This window comes from Zygotorulaspora mrakii, chromosome 1 (assembly GCF_013402915.1).
Source record: "Zygotorulaspora mrakii chromosome 1, complete sequence".
In the NCBI taxonomy this organism is placed as follows: Eukaryota; Fungi; Ascomycota; class Saccharomycetes; order Saccharomycetales; family Saccharomycetaceae; genus Zygotorulaspora; species Zygotorulaspora mrakii.
In genome coordinates this window covers 216,073-233,776 of record NC_050719.1, presented here as the reverse complement: position 1 = coordinate 233,776, position 17,704 = coordinate 216,073, and the positions used below count along the sequence as shown (strand labels likewise).

Here is a 17,704-nt window from a genome sequence, read left to right as displayed (position 1 = left end):
GAAGCTAAGCCAAACTTACCGGTAAATGAAAAACATTCGTCCTTTATTGTACCGAGAAAATATGGAAGAACACTTACGTAGACATCTAAATGAAAAAACTCTTGACGGTTGTCCATCTATATACGCAAAGAAGATATGCAGCTTTTCAATAACTCAAATTGGTAAAATTTAGCAACTCTGAGGTATACAGACACCCTACTCATGACCGATTCTAGAGATACATCTGCCTTCCATGAGCCGGAGCATGCGCAATATTTACTCATATTATCTGTTTTGACCTTTTTACAACGTGAACAACGTATATCTTGAATCAAGTAAGCTTCACGCTCAGCATAAAACATTCTTATTAAATGATCTTGAAGTAGCGTTAGGTTGAAGTCTCTGTGGCACTTGTTACACTTGAAAACCGTAGATGGATCCTCATTGCACAAATCGATGTCATTGAGGGAGGAACAGTTCTCACATTGGAAACCACTAACTACTAAAGCTGTACTCGGGTCTTTGAATTCAGAGATTGCGTCAAATTCACGTATTTCAAATATATTCAAAAGCTGTTTCCTAAGTTCTCTCACTTCGATAACCGTTTTCTGTGAAAACAGCATTACTTGACATAGGAATTTCACAAGTTCTAACAAAGGATTGTTCAAGACCAGATGAGACCCAGGCAAACTTGGAAATGAATAATCAGCTGCATATTTAGGATCAAGAATGAACTCTTGCTGATTTCGATACAACTTTCGAACTCTCTTGATCAAAGGTTTAGCAAATATGTGAGTAAATGTTGCCAAGGCACTAGCTTCTTTAGTATTGCTATCATCACTTTTTTTACTCACAATTTGTGTGATTCTCTGAGTTCCATCTACCGCGGACATATACTCTTTTTTGGCTTTCATCATACTGTCTAGAATAATCATCATCCAGTCATCAAATTCAGGTTGATATATCACAGGTAAAAACTCTCTGATGTGCCACTGTGAGAAAGCTCTAATATCTTGAATTTCTTTATCGTGAATCTCAGTGCAGGCTAATCCACTAAAGTTATATTTATCCATCCATATCAATAAGTCCCAATATTTCTCTATTCTGAGATCTATATAAGTGAAAATAGGGTTGGTCCTTACTGCTTTCGTAATGTATTGACCATACGCGTAACATAATTCTGGTGATAGCTTGCTTGTATTGATAAGCAATTTATTACGGCACGCATATATCACTGTAGAACCTAGACTGTGAAATTCAGCAATAAGCTGGAATAAAGACCTTTTTGTCAAGTTGTGGATGTGATATCGCAACAGGGGATCAAATAGTTTAGAATTTGAGTTGTGTACCCAGCTAACAAAAGCATTTACCAATAAATCGGCCGTCAAATTGTTTTTCATTGCACTATCCCACCAACTCTTAAGTAAGCTTCTCAGGACAGCTAAAGAACCGCCAGAGAATGCATCCTGAATAAAAGTAGATTTGAAATTTTTTGTACCATCATCTGAATTAAGTGGTATATCAACCTCTGAAATTTCGCTGCCCTCTTCCGTGTTGAGCAGTGCGGATGCTAGAACAGTATTTACAGTTAAGTTTTCCATTTCAACTTCTAGAACAACATGATCGTAAGCGCCAGAATTGTTGAGTTCTGGAAAGCTCATATCTCCCATAAGAGAAAACAAATTCAAATCAAAATCTCTTTGAACTCCTCCATGATCCGGAAGCGGAATGCTTTCATCCCACCATAATACATGTCCCTCATGCTTTAACTGTCTTGCATAGAGTATATCAATCACATATCCAAGATTGTCCAGCTTTAAATTGCAAATGGGTACGTTGCTAAATTGTGAGATGCTTAGCAAATGAGAAAGCCAGGAGCTGCAAGATAGAATATGATTTATCATCTTTTTGCCCACCGCTCCCTGCCAATTCAGTTGTGGCACTTTAGTTTCATTTATTGCACATGGGATAACCGGTACCTGGCTCAAAACTTTTGCAGTATCAAGTAAGTCTGAATGATAAGGAGATTGTAGCAGAATTAAAAACTGCAGCCCCTTGTCGTCCTTCAATTTGTGAACCTCCCTAGAAAATTTTCGTTGAAATTTAAGTTTATCGGTGAAACTATGTGTATCAAAAGTCATATTTTCTGCATACGAAACAAACTTGGAGTATTTGGCTAAATGTTCCTTCTTTTTTTGGAATACTTCGGAGAATGTCTGAGATAAAGTTGTGGAGCTGAGTTCTGCAGCTTGAAATGAAGGTTTTAGGCAGAGTACAGTCGTGGAGTGACTCCATGACTTAAAGATGCATAAAAACTCATAACCAACGTCGGTAACGAGATGCAGTATATAAGCTGATGCGATTGAAAATCTGCTAAGATATCTTTGACTCTCGGACATTGAAAGGTTTTTCATATGAAACCCATCTCTTAGTCCCTTTCCTAGATCACCCATCGCTTTTGATGTAAAAGTTACAGAAGATCCAAGTTCCATGATTGCTCGTTCATTTGAAGGTATTGAACTCTCGAAAATTCCTATTACTTTATCACTATTCAAAATGCTGTTTGGATTTTCCAGCTCATCGAGGAAGGTACGTTCTGTTAGCGTCAACTTGTATAAATTGCTTGATGAAAGATCTTTCAATTTAGAGTTATTGGGAAGAGAGTAGCTTGATGCCTCCATGGTACAATGATCAATGCTACCAAGTGGAGGGGCTTTGAATTTCACAAACACGGTTTTAGGTATATTGAACTTCAGCACCTGTATCTTCCCATTTATAGAAACAAATACATCTACCACGTCAGATTGTGCTGACGCTTTGTATTGCAAGATTTCCCAAGTAGAATTAGCATATGACTCTGCCTGTTTTCTGATCATGTTTCCTAGAGCGGTACTTCCTGTTGTGGAACTTCCATTGCCAAATAAATGGCTTCTGCGCATTCTGTCTCTTGACTGGATCTTCCATTTTATTTTTTGATATTGCAACCATGCCACATAATCTTCTTCCATCGACGGTTTATGTGACGGCAGCACCAATGGTTCTTCTTCGACAATATTACTTCTATTCCGCTTCTTACTTCCTTTTCGTGTCGAAACTTTGGCGATTCTACCTATTGTGCCACTATCACCTTCATTTTCTTGAAAGAGATCCTCAATGTCTTTGATTGACCCCGAAGAGGGAGGCCTTTGGGTATTAGTGAAGAATTTGTTTAAGGAAACTTGCTTGAACTTATCTTGTTTGGTCGCCAAACGTTTTTGGAGCCACATCGGATGCTCAACTCTCGGCACAGGATTTGATATATTTTGCAAAGCGGCAGGAATTGTAATAATTTTTTGGACTACAGAAGCCACTCTTTCTCTATAATACCCCCAATCTATTATACCTCGAGGGTCAAAGTTTTCTAGTGACATATCCATTGTCCATCTTCTTAAAAATGATTTTTTTACAGCTAACTCAGCGGAAAATATTGCGACAGGTATTGCACGTTCTGTAACGGGCGCATTAGGCGGTAAGCTGCTGATAATATATTTACATTGCAGTCCCTTATCTTTCACCATTTCTTCACCTAAGAATTCACCAAGACGTTTAGCCGTCGTAATAGAAGTGGATTTTTGACCTTCATACTCTTTCAAGGTTTTAGACATGCTTCTATTCTCGCAAATTAGTTCAATCAGGTCTTCATCCTCCAGCAAAGAACCCTTTGTATCGAGAATGTCTAACCATCTATTCGCCACATTTGCAACTGCTGAGTAACAATTTGAAAGCGTGTCACCTTCCAAAAATACCTTGAACAAGTCGCTTTGAAAGTTTTTTATCAACTGAAGTTCACCACGTCTCTTTAATTCGAATCCCTTTAACTCTGCTAGAGATCCGTCATCGTTAAAAACCGCATACCGCTTTTTGATACCCTTTCCTTCTTCTTTTGAAGATGGTAAGATCATTGCTCTATAAGGGCCATCTACCTCAAAGAAAATAGAGTTCTCACGTATAGTCTTGTACTTATGCTTCACCGGATCCACCAATTGTTGATATTGCGTATTGGTGAACTTTTCGTGCACTTTGTAGTTTAACATCGAGCATGGATAGGATAAGAATAGCTTTTTGCCGTTCTCCAATGTGAAAGTAAAGTTTTCGGGGAAAGATTTTGGAATGATACACCAGATACCATCAGTGTCCAGTTCTAACGGTCTTCCAAGTCTTTCAACAAGGGCACGAGCCATCTGAATAATGGTCGCACCTGTTAAGCAAGTGATACCCGCCATCTCCATCGAATACCAACGAGAACCCTTTCTCATAACATAGCCATAAAACGAATTTAAAATAACCTTATGCGCCAGTTGAAGAGAATCATACAAAACGATCATTTTTCTGGCTTCATCTTTACCATGTCTATCGGAGTTGTCTTTTTTGGATAGCTTCTGTTTCCACACTTTCGCCAAACCTTTGAATTCATATCTCCTATCTCTGAAAGAGCGAACAGTGTCTGCATAAAATGGATTTTCTCTCTGGCATACTATCGACTCTCTTTCAACAACTTCCGAGACCTTTACTCTATGATAAACTTTTCTACTATAGTCGGTCAGACGTTTTTTTATATGTGCAACTTGATCAGCATAACTTAATTCATCAAAGCTTAAATACTGTTTCTTAGAAAACTTGTTTTTATTGGGGAATGTTTCATTTTGTAGAGCTCTCTTTACCATGTTATACTCATCCATTTTTGCTGGAAAAAACTCACCCCTCCAAGACCATTTTAGTCTCCGATCGCATAATTTACCAGGTCTATTAAAATCACAACTAGCACAATCTCTTTCAGATTTCATACTATCTGGTTGTAGTCGATTTGTCGTCATGATATTTGGATACATAGAGGCCACATCAACATGGTAAATGAGAGGATATTCATTTCTTTTATTGTTATGCTTCAAATCTAGTAGTTTATCTGTAATCTCTTTCTTGACTTCTTCGAAGTTGGTAACCTTCTCAAGGGCAGTATCGTTTTCGACTTCAATCGAAAACTTGAGTGCATTTGGAAGATCTTGCAGTAGCTCGTCTATTACAGTAGGATCTATGTTAAAGTCATTGGTTATATCGCTGCGAAAAACACCGGCTTCTAAAGATTCGACATGACCACCAACGTAAGTTTCTGATTCTAACAAATGCCCATCATAGAATCTCTCAATTGGATCAGTATATTTGTTTGGAAGCATTATATTCCCATTGTATGCTTGCACCATCAAAAGCATTTCACATAAGGTACCCGTACCTTTTCTTAACACTTCATCAGGATTTAAAGGAATAATAGTACAAAGAGAAAAAATAAAAGGATGCACATATTTCATGTATAAGTAATAAGTTGCAACTGCATCAGAAACAGAATATTCTGAAAGCTGTTGTGGTTTTTCAAATGCGTAGGGTGTCATTAATTCCGGATCCAGCTCTATTGGATTGTAGCCTAGTTTAGCCTGTGTAACTGCTTTCAACCCTTGAGAGCCTTGTGGTAGGTAAGAATCACGCTTGACCCAGCGGAAACAATCCATGTGAGAGCAGTACGATGACTTGTATTCTCCATCCGCATCCGAGGCAAACCCAATCTCTTCAAACATGTCCAATCCATGAATTTTTGCTCTATTCTCCACAAATGGCCAGTCAAAAAAATCACCATTGAATGTGGACATCACTGTCGGTCTAACATCTCGAATGTGCTCAAAAAATCTTTGTAATAATGCTGCTTCGTCTTCTTCGTTAAAAATTGTAAATTGTCCCAGATATTCGGGTTTTGGCGAGTATTCAAAATCTTCAATGTCCTCCGAGATTATTTCTCTATTGGTAATAAGGAAACCATCCCCATCAATCATATAGGAAATCATCATAATTTGATCAATGGCCGAATCGGGAAACTTCAAGGGAGCCTTGGTTGTTTCAATATCGAATGCTAGTATCACAGGATCTGCAAATGCCACTTTTTCTGAACACTCAAAAAATCCATCCGAAGTTATTTTGTACCATTTACCAACACGTATATTTTTATCAATCGAAATACGAACATGGTACGGTACATCGTACTCTCTGATGTCTTCTATAAGACTTTTCACGTCCCGTACCGAATTTTTGCTCGAGTTTTGGACACTTGATTTGTAAATTCGTTGTTCGCTTTTATTACTTTCATTATACGATAGAATGGGTTTCAGTAATTTTCTTGCCTCAAACAATTGATTTGAATTCACGAAGCTCAATTTTATCAACGTTCTCTTTAGACCAATCAAGTGATTATCCAGAGATAAATCCTCCTTTTCAACAACTTCTAAATGCTTTAGACATGGCTCTAAGTATTTTTTGAGAAGTTCTTCGACCTCCTGTATTCGTGAATCGTCATTGCATTTGACAAAAAAATAAGGATCGTAGTTCAAAGTTGACTTAAAACTTCCACCTTCCTCATCGAGAAAATAAAAATCTACCCCTGCAATACCTGAGGACTCTCCATTTCCTTTACCAGTCAGCGACTCCTGTGAAATAACTGTAGGATGCATATTCGTCAACCATCCCACACGTCCCGCAACCTGATCAAGATTACCTGCGTCTGTTTTACCGCTATGCTGCGGTGGTACGTACTTTTCGAATCCCATCATTTCATCAATGCTATCAACCTTCGCCGCTTGCATCAGCTGCTTCGTTGTCAATGCATAGTTATTACTGGATGAGCTTCCCGCATAATTAGTTCTTCCTTTTTTGGCAAATCTAGCGGATGCCGAGCCCTTGAAGTTATTTGACATCATTCACTAGTATGATAGGTTTTTATTAAACCTTTTTTGATCAAATAAAAACCTGTTTCTCAATTGAGAGTTTAGAAAGAATCTTTGATGAGATGTTCAATTTCTTATTATTTTCAACATCATCTCAAATTATTCTCGCGTCGCGCGTCTTTCTCTATAGCACAGAGCGATGCTTTAGTACTAAGGAACAGATTATATAGCAGGATCTTGCTTCGCATCACAAGAATAGACCTTCCAATTTCGAGCTTTTGAAACACTGTAATGGTTCTAGGGCGATGTTATACAAATTAAATCGAGCTTGTTCATCAAACAGAATTATTTGCAAGATATAGGTAGTCCCGTATAGCGCGATGCTGCGTTGCACCAAGGGCGCACGGTGGAATTCTTATAGTAAAAGCTGAAAAAGTGATCAATTGTCGATTGTGAAACAGTGAAAACAATAAAAGTAGAGCGAGGATCCTAATTGGTCTCAAGGAGTATTTGAATAATGTCTTACAACCCATACGCATATGCTTCCGAGGAAGGGGCAGTAAACGACAGGTTTGATCAAGGAATCCCTGGTCGGGATATGCACCCTGTAGTGGAACAGCAGCAACAGCAAGGAAAGGGCCCCATTACCGGTTATCCCTCGCGAGCACCATTTCAAGCTGGTTCTCAAGGGATCCAAGGAATGCATGGAAACCAAGGCATGGCAGCGGGACTCCCTGGCCCCTCTAGTTCGTCTGGTGCAGGCAATGGCCCGTTCCAAAGTGGCAGCACATCAATGGCTTATCAGCTTGGTCAAAGTGCATTCAGTAATTTTATTGGGCAAGAAAACTTCTCGCAGTTTCAAGCAACTGTTTCAAAAGCCACATCTGGGTCATCCGGTTTATCGCACTATTTTCAAGTTACCACCGCTTACGTCTTAAGAAAGCTACAAATAATCCTTATGCCATTTTTAAACAAAAGTAATTGGCAGCGATTACCTGATCCGCAAGTGCAGGGAGCTTTCCTGCCACCAAAAGATGATGTCAATTCTCCAGACTTGTATATACCGGTGATGGGGTTGGTGACGTATATCTTGATATGGAATATGCAGAAAGGCTTGCAAGGCGACTTCAACCCGGAGAATTTATACTATAAACTTTCGTCAACGCTGGCCTTTGTTGGCCTCGATCTGGTCATTTTGAAGCTGGGTTTATATTTGTTGGTGAGCACCAATAGTCCAACTGCCAGCTTTATCGAATTGATCTGTTACGTTGGTTATAAATTTGTCCCATTGACTTTGGTCCTTTTCTCTCCGAGCAAGCCATTTTACGCGTCAATGTTGGCAAAGGTGTATTTATTTATAGCATTTGGTGTTTTCTTGTTGAGAGCAGTAAAGTTCAACCTTTTTTTCGACGCTAATAATGATATGGGCAGCATCAAAAAGTCTACCGTCAAGAAATGCAACTATTTTCTTTTCGTTTATGGATTCTTTTGGCAGAGTGTACTTATGTGGTTAATGGCGTGATTTATTTTTATATACAATATAAACTAGGGTGTAGTGCACTCACACAGTACCCAGAATTCATAAGCTTGGCCGTTGAAGATGAAGACTTGTTTTCGGCTCGCCACAACCCTTCTTTAAGAGCTAGCGATTTTCGCGGTCTCGCTTTCTTCATATGAATCTCGTCACAAAAGTACAATACGTACAACTGCACCAAAAACGTCTGCATCAATACTACCCAGACATTGTGAAACTGAGTACTCGAGTGATGAAGCACGTATGTCAAATCAGCTTTAGGCAAACCAAGAATTATTATTTGGAATTACTCGCTGATGCGGGTTGTAGTAGTCTACCTGAAGACCTCAAGGAACTCTCGAGTGTCATATTCGCGTCACTTATTTCCCTATTATCGTCTAATCGAAGTAGTATCAGTCAAATACGGGAGTCGGTCGAGATAAGAGATATCCGAAAACTTGGAGCGATTCTGCACGTTGTTTGAGCACGTCAAGTTATTGGTTTAAGGCCTCTTTTGAACACATTATGCTGGTCGAACTGAGTAAAAATTCACTTCTCAGGCAAAGCATACAGGCAATCTGGTATATTTCCTCTTTGAGGAGTTTTCCAAAACAATCAAACGGCGTATTTATGATTCGCTTTTTCTGAAGGCTCCTTTAGCGGTAATAGGAAACCATCTGAGAATGCTAGTGCAATCTTGCCTGTGTTCCTAAAAACTCCGATCTGCGCGATCTCGTAGTAGCAAGATAAACATACTCTCATTCTCCACGGATTGTTTATCACTCCTCTCCTCTTTCAGAGGTATATCGATGTACATTGAACTGGTTGCCCAAAGTGTAACACTATGTACCAATTACATGAGCTATAGGCACAACATGCATTATTCCGGCTATTTTTTTATGATAGGCAATGAGCAACAAGAAATATTGGTCTTATTCAATTGCGGTTTTTCGAGTGCATCAGCGGCTAAATATAAGACGCTTTTGATATGCAAATCTGGATGAGTTTGGTTTTTTGCGTGAATTGCTCACTTTCCATTAAAAGTGAACCTGCGTTGCACATAACACCGCTGCACGTGTTTGAAAGTTTTGCTTACATAGTAAACAATACGTAACGCGAATTTGAACGCAGTGTGAGCGAGACTCATCTGGTGAAGCCAGCATGATGAATCGACCACGAAACCGACTGAGACTACTTATGTCAGAAAATTGTGTCTCGTGGCCTCTTCGAGGAAATCTTGCTAGTGGGAAGGAAGATTATACGAATTCCACGTAAAAATAAGTAGCGTTTCATCTTTTGAAGGGAAAATGCTAAAAATGGTCGCCTTAATGGCGGATGGCAACCCCCTGGATCTCATACCAAAAGGTATTTGGTTTTCTGTGGCTACTTGTCGAGCTTATCCTCATACAAAATGTCTATTCGATTTTTTTACATCAGATTAGAGCTCTAAGCCTGCGACTTACAGATTTTTGCAGAGTTGAATGAGATGGGCATGCGCTCTATGAGTTTCGCTCATACTGTATGTTTTTGTAGTAGTTCTTTGGCCCGCTGGGACGCTATATCTCTCTCTTGGCGAGGCTGTCTCACAGTTCTCGCACCACGTCCTTCCCAGCTTTCGTACACCCTGTGAGTTTACTGTGCTGATTTTATGCAAATTACAGTGCAACTCTGGAGTGTTTCAGTAATTGCCGCCACGGCAAGTGTCTGTAGAGATTATTCCCATTAGACTTTTTCAATTTCAATTTCTGTTTCATATTACATAGACGGAGAGTCCGGGCGATGCCAAACATTTAAAACCATGCACTTACGACTGACGGAAGGATCAATGTTACAAGTTGTAGGCAACCACCTTGCAAGTTTCCAAGGTACTAGATGAGTTTTGATCTGCAGAAGGTCTTTGATGAGAATTTAGACTTATATGAAATCCTAGAATTCGGAAATGACGTGCCTCGCGAACAGCTCACACCATCCGCTATAAAAAAACAATACAGGACCTTAGCTCTGCTGTATCATCCGGACAAACAACCGGATAATCCGCAGAGTTTACATAAGTTCCATCTGATATCCCTGGCGACCCACGTCCTCGGTGATAGTTCCCTCCGGGACGCATACAACGGTTGGTTGAGAAATCGTGAAAGTCATGAAACCAATGATAAGGTCCGCACGGCTCACATCAATAAGCTGCATAAAAGGGAAGCCGACGCATCAAGGATCTCAAACGATGAAAACGCCCCGAATGTTCAGCAAATTCAAAAGTATGGTGAAACACTTCGGAAACTGAAGCATTTCAAAATGAGCTACGGGGATTGGAAAAATTTACGAGAGAGCACAAATTCTAGCGAAAATTCACAGCCAGTACATAAGTTTTATGACTCCTCGACGCTAAGAATAGAACTCATTAATGATGATCCTACTGTGGCCGATAAGCTAACTCTAAAAACCTTTTTGAGCAGACTTTTCGAGGTTCAAGAGCTCTATGACCTCTACTACTCTTCAAGAAACGACTTTCAAAATGATGAAACAATTGTAGCATACGCGGTTCTCATGTCTCCACAGGAAGCGCAGCAGCTCTTTCAACGTTGGACTGAAAGGCGGAATACGGAAGGCTGGAAATCGATAATAGATATTGCCCCTCGCATTCCACTTCACTACTACGCGGGTTTCACTGACAGGGTTGATCTTAATCCCAAAATAGCGGCCATGGTCAATAATGACACGATCGTTATAGAATGACTGCTTTGAAGAAGCATTGCATGTTGTATGCGAATTACTGTTACCCGCAGTCCGCAGTCAATCATGTTTTTTGTCTATACTGGCAGGGTCATGAAAACCAATTGCCATGTTAATCGACTGGCACATAATATAGCATATCCTCAAGTAGAAGTTATATAATATTTCTTGTGTCTAGCCCAGTAGAATATCCAAGAATATCATGGGTTTGTTCTCGAAGAGGGTGAAAGAACAATCACCACCCGTGAACAAGAAGGATTTGATCCCCTGTGATAAAGCGTTTGTCGGTCCGCCGAAACACTATGGTAAACCCCAACTTCCACCAAAGGTTACAAAAGAGCACTCTCAATTGTACAAATCGATGCTTGAGTACTTTCAAAATGATAAATTGCAATTGCCAATTGACACGACGCACACCGAGACACTGAAACCTTTGACGTCTAAAGAGAAGTGCTGGCTATCAAGGGAATGTCTATTGAGATATTTACGAGCGTCTAAATGGGATTTAGATGCAGCTATAAAAAGTCTGAAATCTACGCTTGTCTGGAGACGAGAAGTTGGTCTTTCATTGATTGATGGAATAACTGCACAGCCCTTGACTTCTAACCTCGTTTCTGTCGAAAATGAGACTGGTAAGCAAAACATTCTGGGGTTTGATATCAATAGGAGACCACTGCTATATATGAAAAATGGCCGTCAGAACACGGAACCCTCCTTCAGGCAAGTGCAGCATCTAATATATATGATGGAAAGTGTAACTACATTCACACCGCAAGGAGTGGAAAATATTACTGTTTTGATTGACTTCAAACACTATAAAGAGCCGGGAATCATCACAGACAAGATGCCGCCATTATCAATCGCAAAGCTATGCCTTAATGTGATGCAGAACCATTATCCGGAACGACTTGGTAAATGTGTGTTGGTCAATATCCCATGGTTCGCATGGGCCTTTCTTAAGATGATGCATCCATTTTTGGATCCTAATACAAGACAGAAAACCATATTTGATGAGCCGTTCGAGAACCATATAGATGCCGCACAACTACAATCCTTGTACAATGGAAAACTGGATTTCTCTTACAATCATGAAGTTTACTGGGCAGACCTGTCGGAGAAGGTTGAGAGTTTGAAGAAATATAGCTACGAACGATTTCTCAAATTCGGAGGTCTTGTTGGCTTAAGTGAATTCGACTTGAAGGGAGATCATCAAGATCTCTTGTACCCCGTAGACTACGAAAACCTTTCATAGCTCCTTTACTGTAGAATCTATAGCTTAGTATCCCGATAAATGTTGATAATGCGGAAAAATGATGAATGCCAAGGTGAGAAGAAGCTTCTTTTTATTTATTCTTTGAACGATCGGAATATTTCGGGAAATTTTTCGTTCCAGCCGTTCGTGCCACCAAACTTTTCCTGAACATCATCAGATGAGCTATATCGCAGTCATGGAAAACAGAAAAATAGTAAAAAAGAGTGTCATAATTACATCTTTTCTGCCTTGTTTATATATAATGAGTATTGCATTTAGCTATTCATACCTGTGGTGCTGGAATTGAAGGTTAGCGCTCTCCGCAAGTGAGATATCATTGTGATATCATAGAAGTGGTTGTCGTGATGACTGGCTCATCGGTGACTAGCTCCAAGAAACCCAGTGTTCTCAGGCGCGGGTTTGAACTTTGGCAGCATTATTTTCCTTGTGATAAGATATTGGCTCGAAGAATAGCGAAATCCACAATAAACTCCACGGTGGCCTTTATCTTCTGTCTTATACCTAAAGTCAGGGAGAGGATAGGTACAGAACCAGCGATGCTGCCGCTCATTTCAGTTATGGTTCATCCTGGGAGACGCGTAAGTGGTACCATACAGGGCGCTATTTACTGTCTCACAGGGTTGGTTTTTGGATTAGCTTATTCCTTGCTTGGGAGGTTTTTGGCTCAACGATGTTTGGGCAGTACTTGGCATACGTTGACGGAATTACAGCAATATGCCGTGCATTACAGAGGATACGAGGCGGGCTTAGCAATAATGGCAGTTTTCGAGACGCTGATGCTTTTTTTTCACGGTTGGATGAGATCGGTATCTCATCACTATTTTGGTATCGTCTTTCCCCTTTTTCTGGTGGTTCATTTCACCTTCATGGCACCGCTCACTGAATCAGCAGCTGTCATTGCGGACTCCTTCAGTACCCCTTTTTATTTAGGCATTGCCATGTCGATTTTTTGGAATTTAACTTTGTTCCCTGAGTTTGGAAGTACTTTTTTGGGTAATCAAACCGTTGGAACTTTTAATGACATCCACAAAGCAATTGACGATTCGATTAATTTCTTCATTTCTTTGAATTGCACGGGAAATGACTCCTTATACTCGGAACCACCCGTTTCACTTTCCAAATTGCTGAAGATGAAGACTGCTATTGATAAGAAAATCGGCAACTGTCTCATTGTTTTAGAAGAATGCATCTACGAAATATCCTATTCGTATCTTTCACCAACACAGCTGAAGCCAATTATAAAACTACTAGAACCGTTAGGCATGTACATTAATGGTTTAGTCAACGCCTGTCAACTAGAATTTGTGTTACTAGGCAAGCAGCAATATATGGAGGGTGATATAATGGCCATTCATACAGACAAAGAGATTGTTTATGCAGATGCCGATAATCTCGTCAAAATTTTGGACAGACTGAGGGCACCCATCTATGGATTGCATAAATCTCTCAGTGAATGCATATACTTGGTGAAATTAATCATATCATATGCATATGACGTTGATCTGGATAAAGTCAAATTGCCTATAATTTTCCCGGATGGAGATTTTGTCGCATATGAGCACAAGAAAGATTTACCCAAGGACTTCGATCTTGAGGATAGAATTATCAAACTGACCGAAGCATTGATAGAATTTGATCTAAATTTTAGAGAAGAGATGATTGGACTAGATATTGATGTCACATCTACCAGTGATGAAATGTTCTTGCTTTCCTCGTTTCTGATGAATTTTAAGGAATGTACAAACTCCGTTATTGAGATTATGAAGGACGTCAATGATGTTTACAAAATTAGGAAAACAAGGGAAAGCAAAGGATGGTTGCGTGGAAAATCATTTTGGCTGATTTTTCTAAAAAACTATGGCTCGTTCAAAACATGGTTCAAGGGCAGTCATTACAGGACCAACGTCATTACGGAAAATGAAAGTTTGAAAGGTACCATCGATGGCGATCAATATGGAAAATTGGGTGTTTTGGCAGTCAGAAGGCCCTCTCAAGAGGAAGATGAATTGTTATCTCAGAAAATGGAAACAAACCTTGATGCTGATGGTAAGCAGGGTATCGGTGGTCTTCCAATCACCAAGCAGCACGCTGAATCGTCGACATATTTGAGCAACCAAAAAAATGCAGGTTTCGCTGAGCGGTCTTCGCTTTATCTAACACGGACTTTGCTTTGGTGGGATCAATTCTGTAAGAAAAATTCCAGTCATTTCAGATTTGGGTTTCAGGTAGCCATTGCATTGATGCTCGCCTCGTTCCCTATGTTTATTCCTAAAACAAGACACTGGTATGTACAATACCGTGGTACATGGATTGGTTTCGTTTGCATTTTGTGCCTCGAACCCTCTGTGGGGGGAACGTTTTGGGTTTTCTTTTTGCGTGCAGTTGGTGTTATCATTGGGGCAGCATGGGGTTATCTTTCTTATGTTGCTGGTGTGCACCAAACCAATCCTTATTTGGAGACTGTTATTACAATATTTGGCGCTGTCCCTGGATTCTACTTTCTTCTGGGAACCCCTTACGTTAAGGCGGCAATTATCCAAATCATTAGTATTTACATTGTGATGCTTGCAGCTATCTTGCCATCTCCTATAGCTGGTGGCATATTATCAAGTTTTGCCAAAAGATGTCTTGCTGTCGGTTACGGTGGAGGTGTTGCCCTCATTGTTCAGGTGTGCTTCTTTCCAATCAAAGCTCGTGAGCAATTGAATCAAGAAATCGCATTTGTATGTGGATGTATCTCAGAAATGGAGCTTCTATACGCTACTGGCCTCGAGGGTGAAACGGTCAAGGTTTCTTTATCCGAAGAGAAATATTCCCAGTTCGCAAGAATTTCACGAAGCGCCAAGGCTGCACTGGCGAGAGCAGATGCTTATAAAGGTCTAACTAGACAAGAGCCTAGATTGAAGGGTGAATATACGCAATTGGAGAGCGTGTTCACTCAAATTATTTTCGTGCAAAGGCAAATTGTAGATAGAATGGATAATGCAGCATTGTTGCGGAAACAGTACGGTAGCGGGGTGATTGAAGAAATGAATGACGTAGTGTTTCCCTATAGGAGGCAAATGGTTGCAAGTTTTTCCTGCTTAATGCGAGCTATGCAGGAAGCTTTTCTAAATAAAACACCACTTCCTCAATTTCTACCCAGCGCCAGAATAGCGCAGAGAAGACTTATTAATATCGTTAGCAGAGTGCTGCGTAATAGATACAAAAGTCGTTTGGATTCATTGAGACCAAAACCAGTATCAGATGTATTTCGCGACGATGAAGATAGTGATATCGACGAGGGCATCCTCCTAAAGAGCAGACGAGACAGTTCTAGAGTTATATTACGTCCTCATGAGTATACACTAAAAGAGAAATTTCTTAGTTGGAGTGCTTCAAGTTCTGCTGCTGAAGAAATCATTGAATACATTGAAGAATTGTTAGATCTAACAAAAATTCTGATTGGTATAAATGAATTTAAATACGGTTTTTTATCACGGCCGCTATATGAGGACTGGGCGGCAGAGGCAGCAAGAGGTTTTGACGAATTCATCAAGGGAAAAAAGCCAGATAAGGCTACAAAAGACCACAGATCTTTTGACTTGAATCCTGCAATTTCAGAAGGTGAGGAATCTATGACTGGAAGTTCCATTTCTACGGCTGGTTACGAACAGCCTGTCGAATATAACTCGGAAGCAGCAGGGGATAATACAGTGAATTTGGCTCGTATTGCATCACATAAAGCAGGTCAAAATAATGATGGATTGCCTGAGAAGTTTAGAAAAAGAGCGTTCTCTATAGGATCGATAATGCGCGATGGTTTGTACAAGAGTAAAACTTTGGGTGATGCCGACTCCAGCTATTATAATGAAGACGATGATACTTCCGACGAAGACCTTCCCCTTGCTTTAAAAAGAATCGTAAGCCAAAAAAGTCACAGCAGCAAGAAAAATCCATCTCAATGATGACATTATTATCGCTAGTTCCCGATAGATTTTTACTTTGTAATTTTTTATTTTGCTCTCTGTGTTTCCTCAAATTGAAAATTATGCAACTAAACAAAAAAAAAGTATAAACAGTACTTAGTCAATTTCGATGACTTCTGGACTCCTAGGAGCTTTGGACTTTATGCTGGCATGATCACCTTTGTCTCTCCGTTTGTTACTTTTCCTAAGAGATTGACCTTTCCCATGGAACGTATTCTGAACATCAGATTCCTTACTTGCATCATTCGCGTTTGGCAAGACTATGGGGAAGCCGAAAAACAGTTGGCCATCTGGTAAATTTAACGGAGCTGGCTCCCCATCCAACGATAGGTCAATTTTGCTTGTGTCTAACCCTTTATCATCATTCTTCTTGCTACTTTTTCCTGAAAGCTTTTGGCCCTCACCAACAAATTTTGACCCAGCATCATTCGGTTCCTTCAGTAGACCTTTGTAGCGAATTCTTTTGGACATTGTGCCCTCACCATGAGCGGCTGGATCGATTTGTTGATGTTTCTTACGGTCTGCGAGCTCGTCTTGCTGCTTTTGCTGTAATGCTTTATAATCTGGTTCAACGTAACCTACGGGGGGCGCGAAATCCGTTACCAAGTCAGTTTCGATTACGCATATACCTTTAGCATCTGTCTCTGGTTTTGTCTCCAAAATTTTGATCTTATATATTTTCTCGTTGTAGCTTATTTCAATCACATCATTTTCTGTGAGAGTGGAGAACTTACGCAAAACGTGTTCAAGGACAGCTTTCGGATCTGATATATCAAGGAAGTCCACAGATTGAGGCTCTATCTTCACGAACTTACCTAGTGGCAGATCAACAGACCCTATCTTCAACAGAGAGCCAGGCTGTACACCTAAAGTCGCCAGCATCCATTGCGGTAAATACGCCCGACCTTCTTCCGCAGTAAACTCCAGAACACCTCCGTGCGTCACTCGACCGTTCTCGCTCGCAGTTAGCTCGAACAGCATTGGGTACCTTACATTTAGCATAGATAATTTATTCAATGCACTGGATGGTAAAAATATCTTCCCGCCAAAGTTGGCATCATCTTTACGGATGCGATCGTTCATCATCGCAATAGGGTAGCATCTGAAGAAATCCTCATATTTCTGCGGTATATTGACATAGCCACTACCAAATGAGTTGAACCCTGAAAACATTTCGTAGTTTTTTCCCTTATAATCTAATGGTTCCTTTAATTAGCTGGCTAATAGGTTCACAATGAGCCTCTGTTTTACAAGCTCTTTAGCTATATTTCATGAATTAACAATTGTACTCTCATCGCCAGAGGGCCACTTCTTAAATATCAAAAACATGAGAATTTCCTTTTTAAGATACACACTTCCTAAAAGAGTTTTTTTGAGCTAGTTACACATTAGGAAATATATTGAAGTTAGTCTGTTATGAAGACCTTTATTTAAAAGTGTATTTGTTTTACAAGAGTAGTAACAGGACAGGGTAGGAGAGGTGTGTGCATTCAGGACT

At 40.0% G+C, this 17,704-nt stretch overlaps 6 protein-coding genes across 6 annotated transcripts; 4 read left to right on the top strand and 2 right to left on the bottom strand.

Annotated features, from left to right (window-relative positions):
• Positions 1–116: 116 nt before the first annotated feature.
• On the bottom strand, positions 117–6,755 carry POL2 (DNA polymerase epsilon catalytic subunit; the record flags this gene model as incomplete). The annotated part of the gene is made up of 1 exon (XM_037286006.1): positions 117–6,755. The coding sequence occupies one exon, from the start codon at positions 6,753–6,755 to the stop codon at positions 117–119; it is 6,639 nt and encodes a 2,212-aa protein (XP_037141901.1).
• A 484-nt stretch (positions 6,756–7,239) lies between these two features.
• Positions 7,240–8,244, top strand: YIF1 (protein transporter YIF1; the record flags this gene model as incomplete). Its single annotated transcript, XM_037286005.1, has 1 exon — positions 7,240–8,244. The coding sequence occupies one exon, from the start codon at positions 7,240–7,242 to the stop codon at positions 8,242–8,244; it is 1,005 nt and encodes a 334-aa protein (XP_037141900.1).
• Positions 8,245–10,107: 1,863 nt separating this feature from the next.
• CWC23 (U2-type spliceosomal complex subunit CWC23) lies at positions 10,108–10,968 on the top strand (the record flags this gene model as incomplete). The annotated part of the gene is made up of 1 exon (XM_037286004.1): positions 10,108–10,968. One exon carries the CDS (start codon positions 10,108–10,110, stop codon positions 10,966–10,968), a length of 861 nt encoding a protein of 286 aa, XP_037141899.1.
• A 199-nt stretch (positions 10,969–11,167) lies between these two features.
• On the top strand, positions 11,168–12,217 carry PDR17 (phosphatidylinositol transporter; the record flags this gene model as incomplete). The annotated part of the gene is made up of 1 exon (XM_037286003.1): positions 11,168–12,217. The coding sequence occupies one exon, from the start codon at positions 11,168–11,170 to the stop codon at positions 12,215–12,217; it is 1,050 nt and encodes a 349-aa protein (XP_037141898.1).
• A 365-nt stretch (positions 12,218–12,582) lies between these two features.
• HG535_0A01080 (uncharacterized protein) lies at positions 12,583–16,185 on the top strand (the record flags this gene model as incomplete). The annotated part of the gene is made up of 1 exon (XM_037286002.1): positions 12,583–16,185. One exon carries the CDS (start codon positions 12,583–12,585, stop codon positions 16,183–16,185), a length of 3,603 nt encoding a protein of 1,200 aa, XP_037141897.1.
• A 117-nt stretch (positions 16,186–16,302) lies between these two features.
• Positions 16,303–17,379, bottom strand: UFD1 (polyubiquitin-binding protein UFD1; the record flags this gene model as incomplete). The annotated part of the gene is made up of 1 exon (XM_037286001.1): positions 16,303–17,379. The coding sequence occupies one exon, from the start codon at positions 17,377–17,379 to the stop codon at positions 16,303–16,305; it is 1,077 nt and encodes a 358-aa protein (XP_037141896.1).
• Between the last annotated feature and the right edge of the window lie 325 nt (positions 17,380–17,704).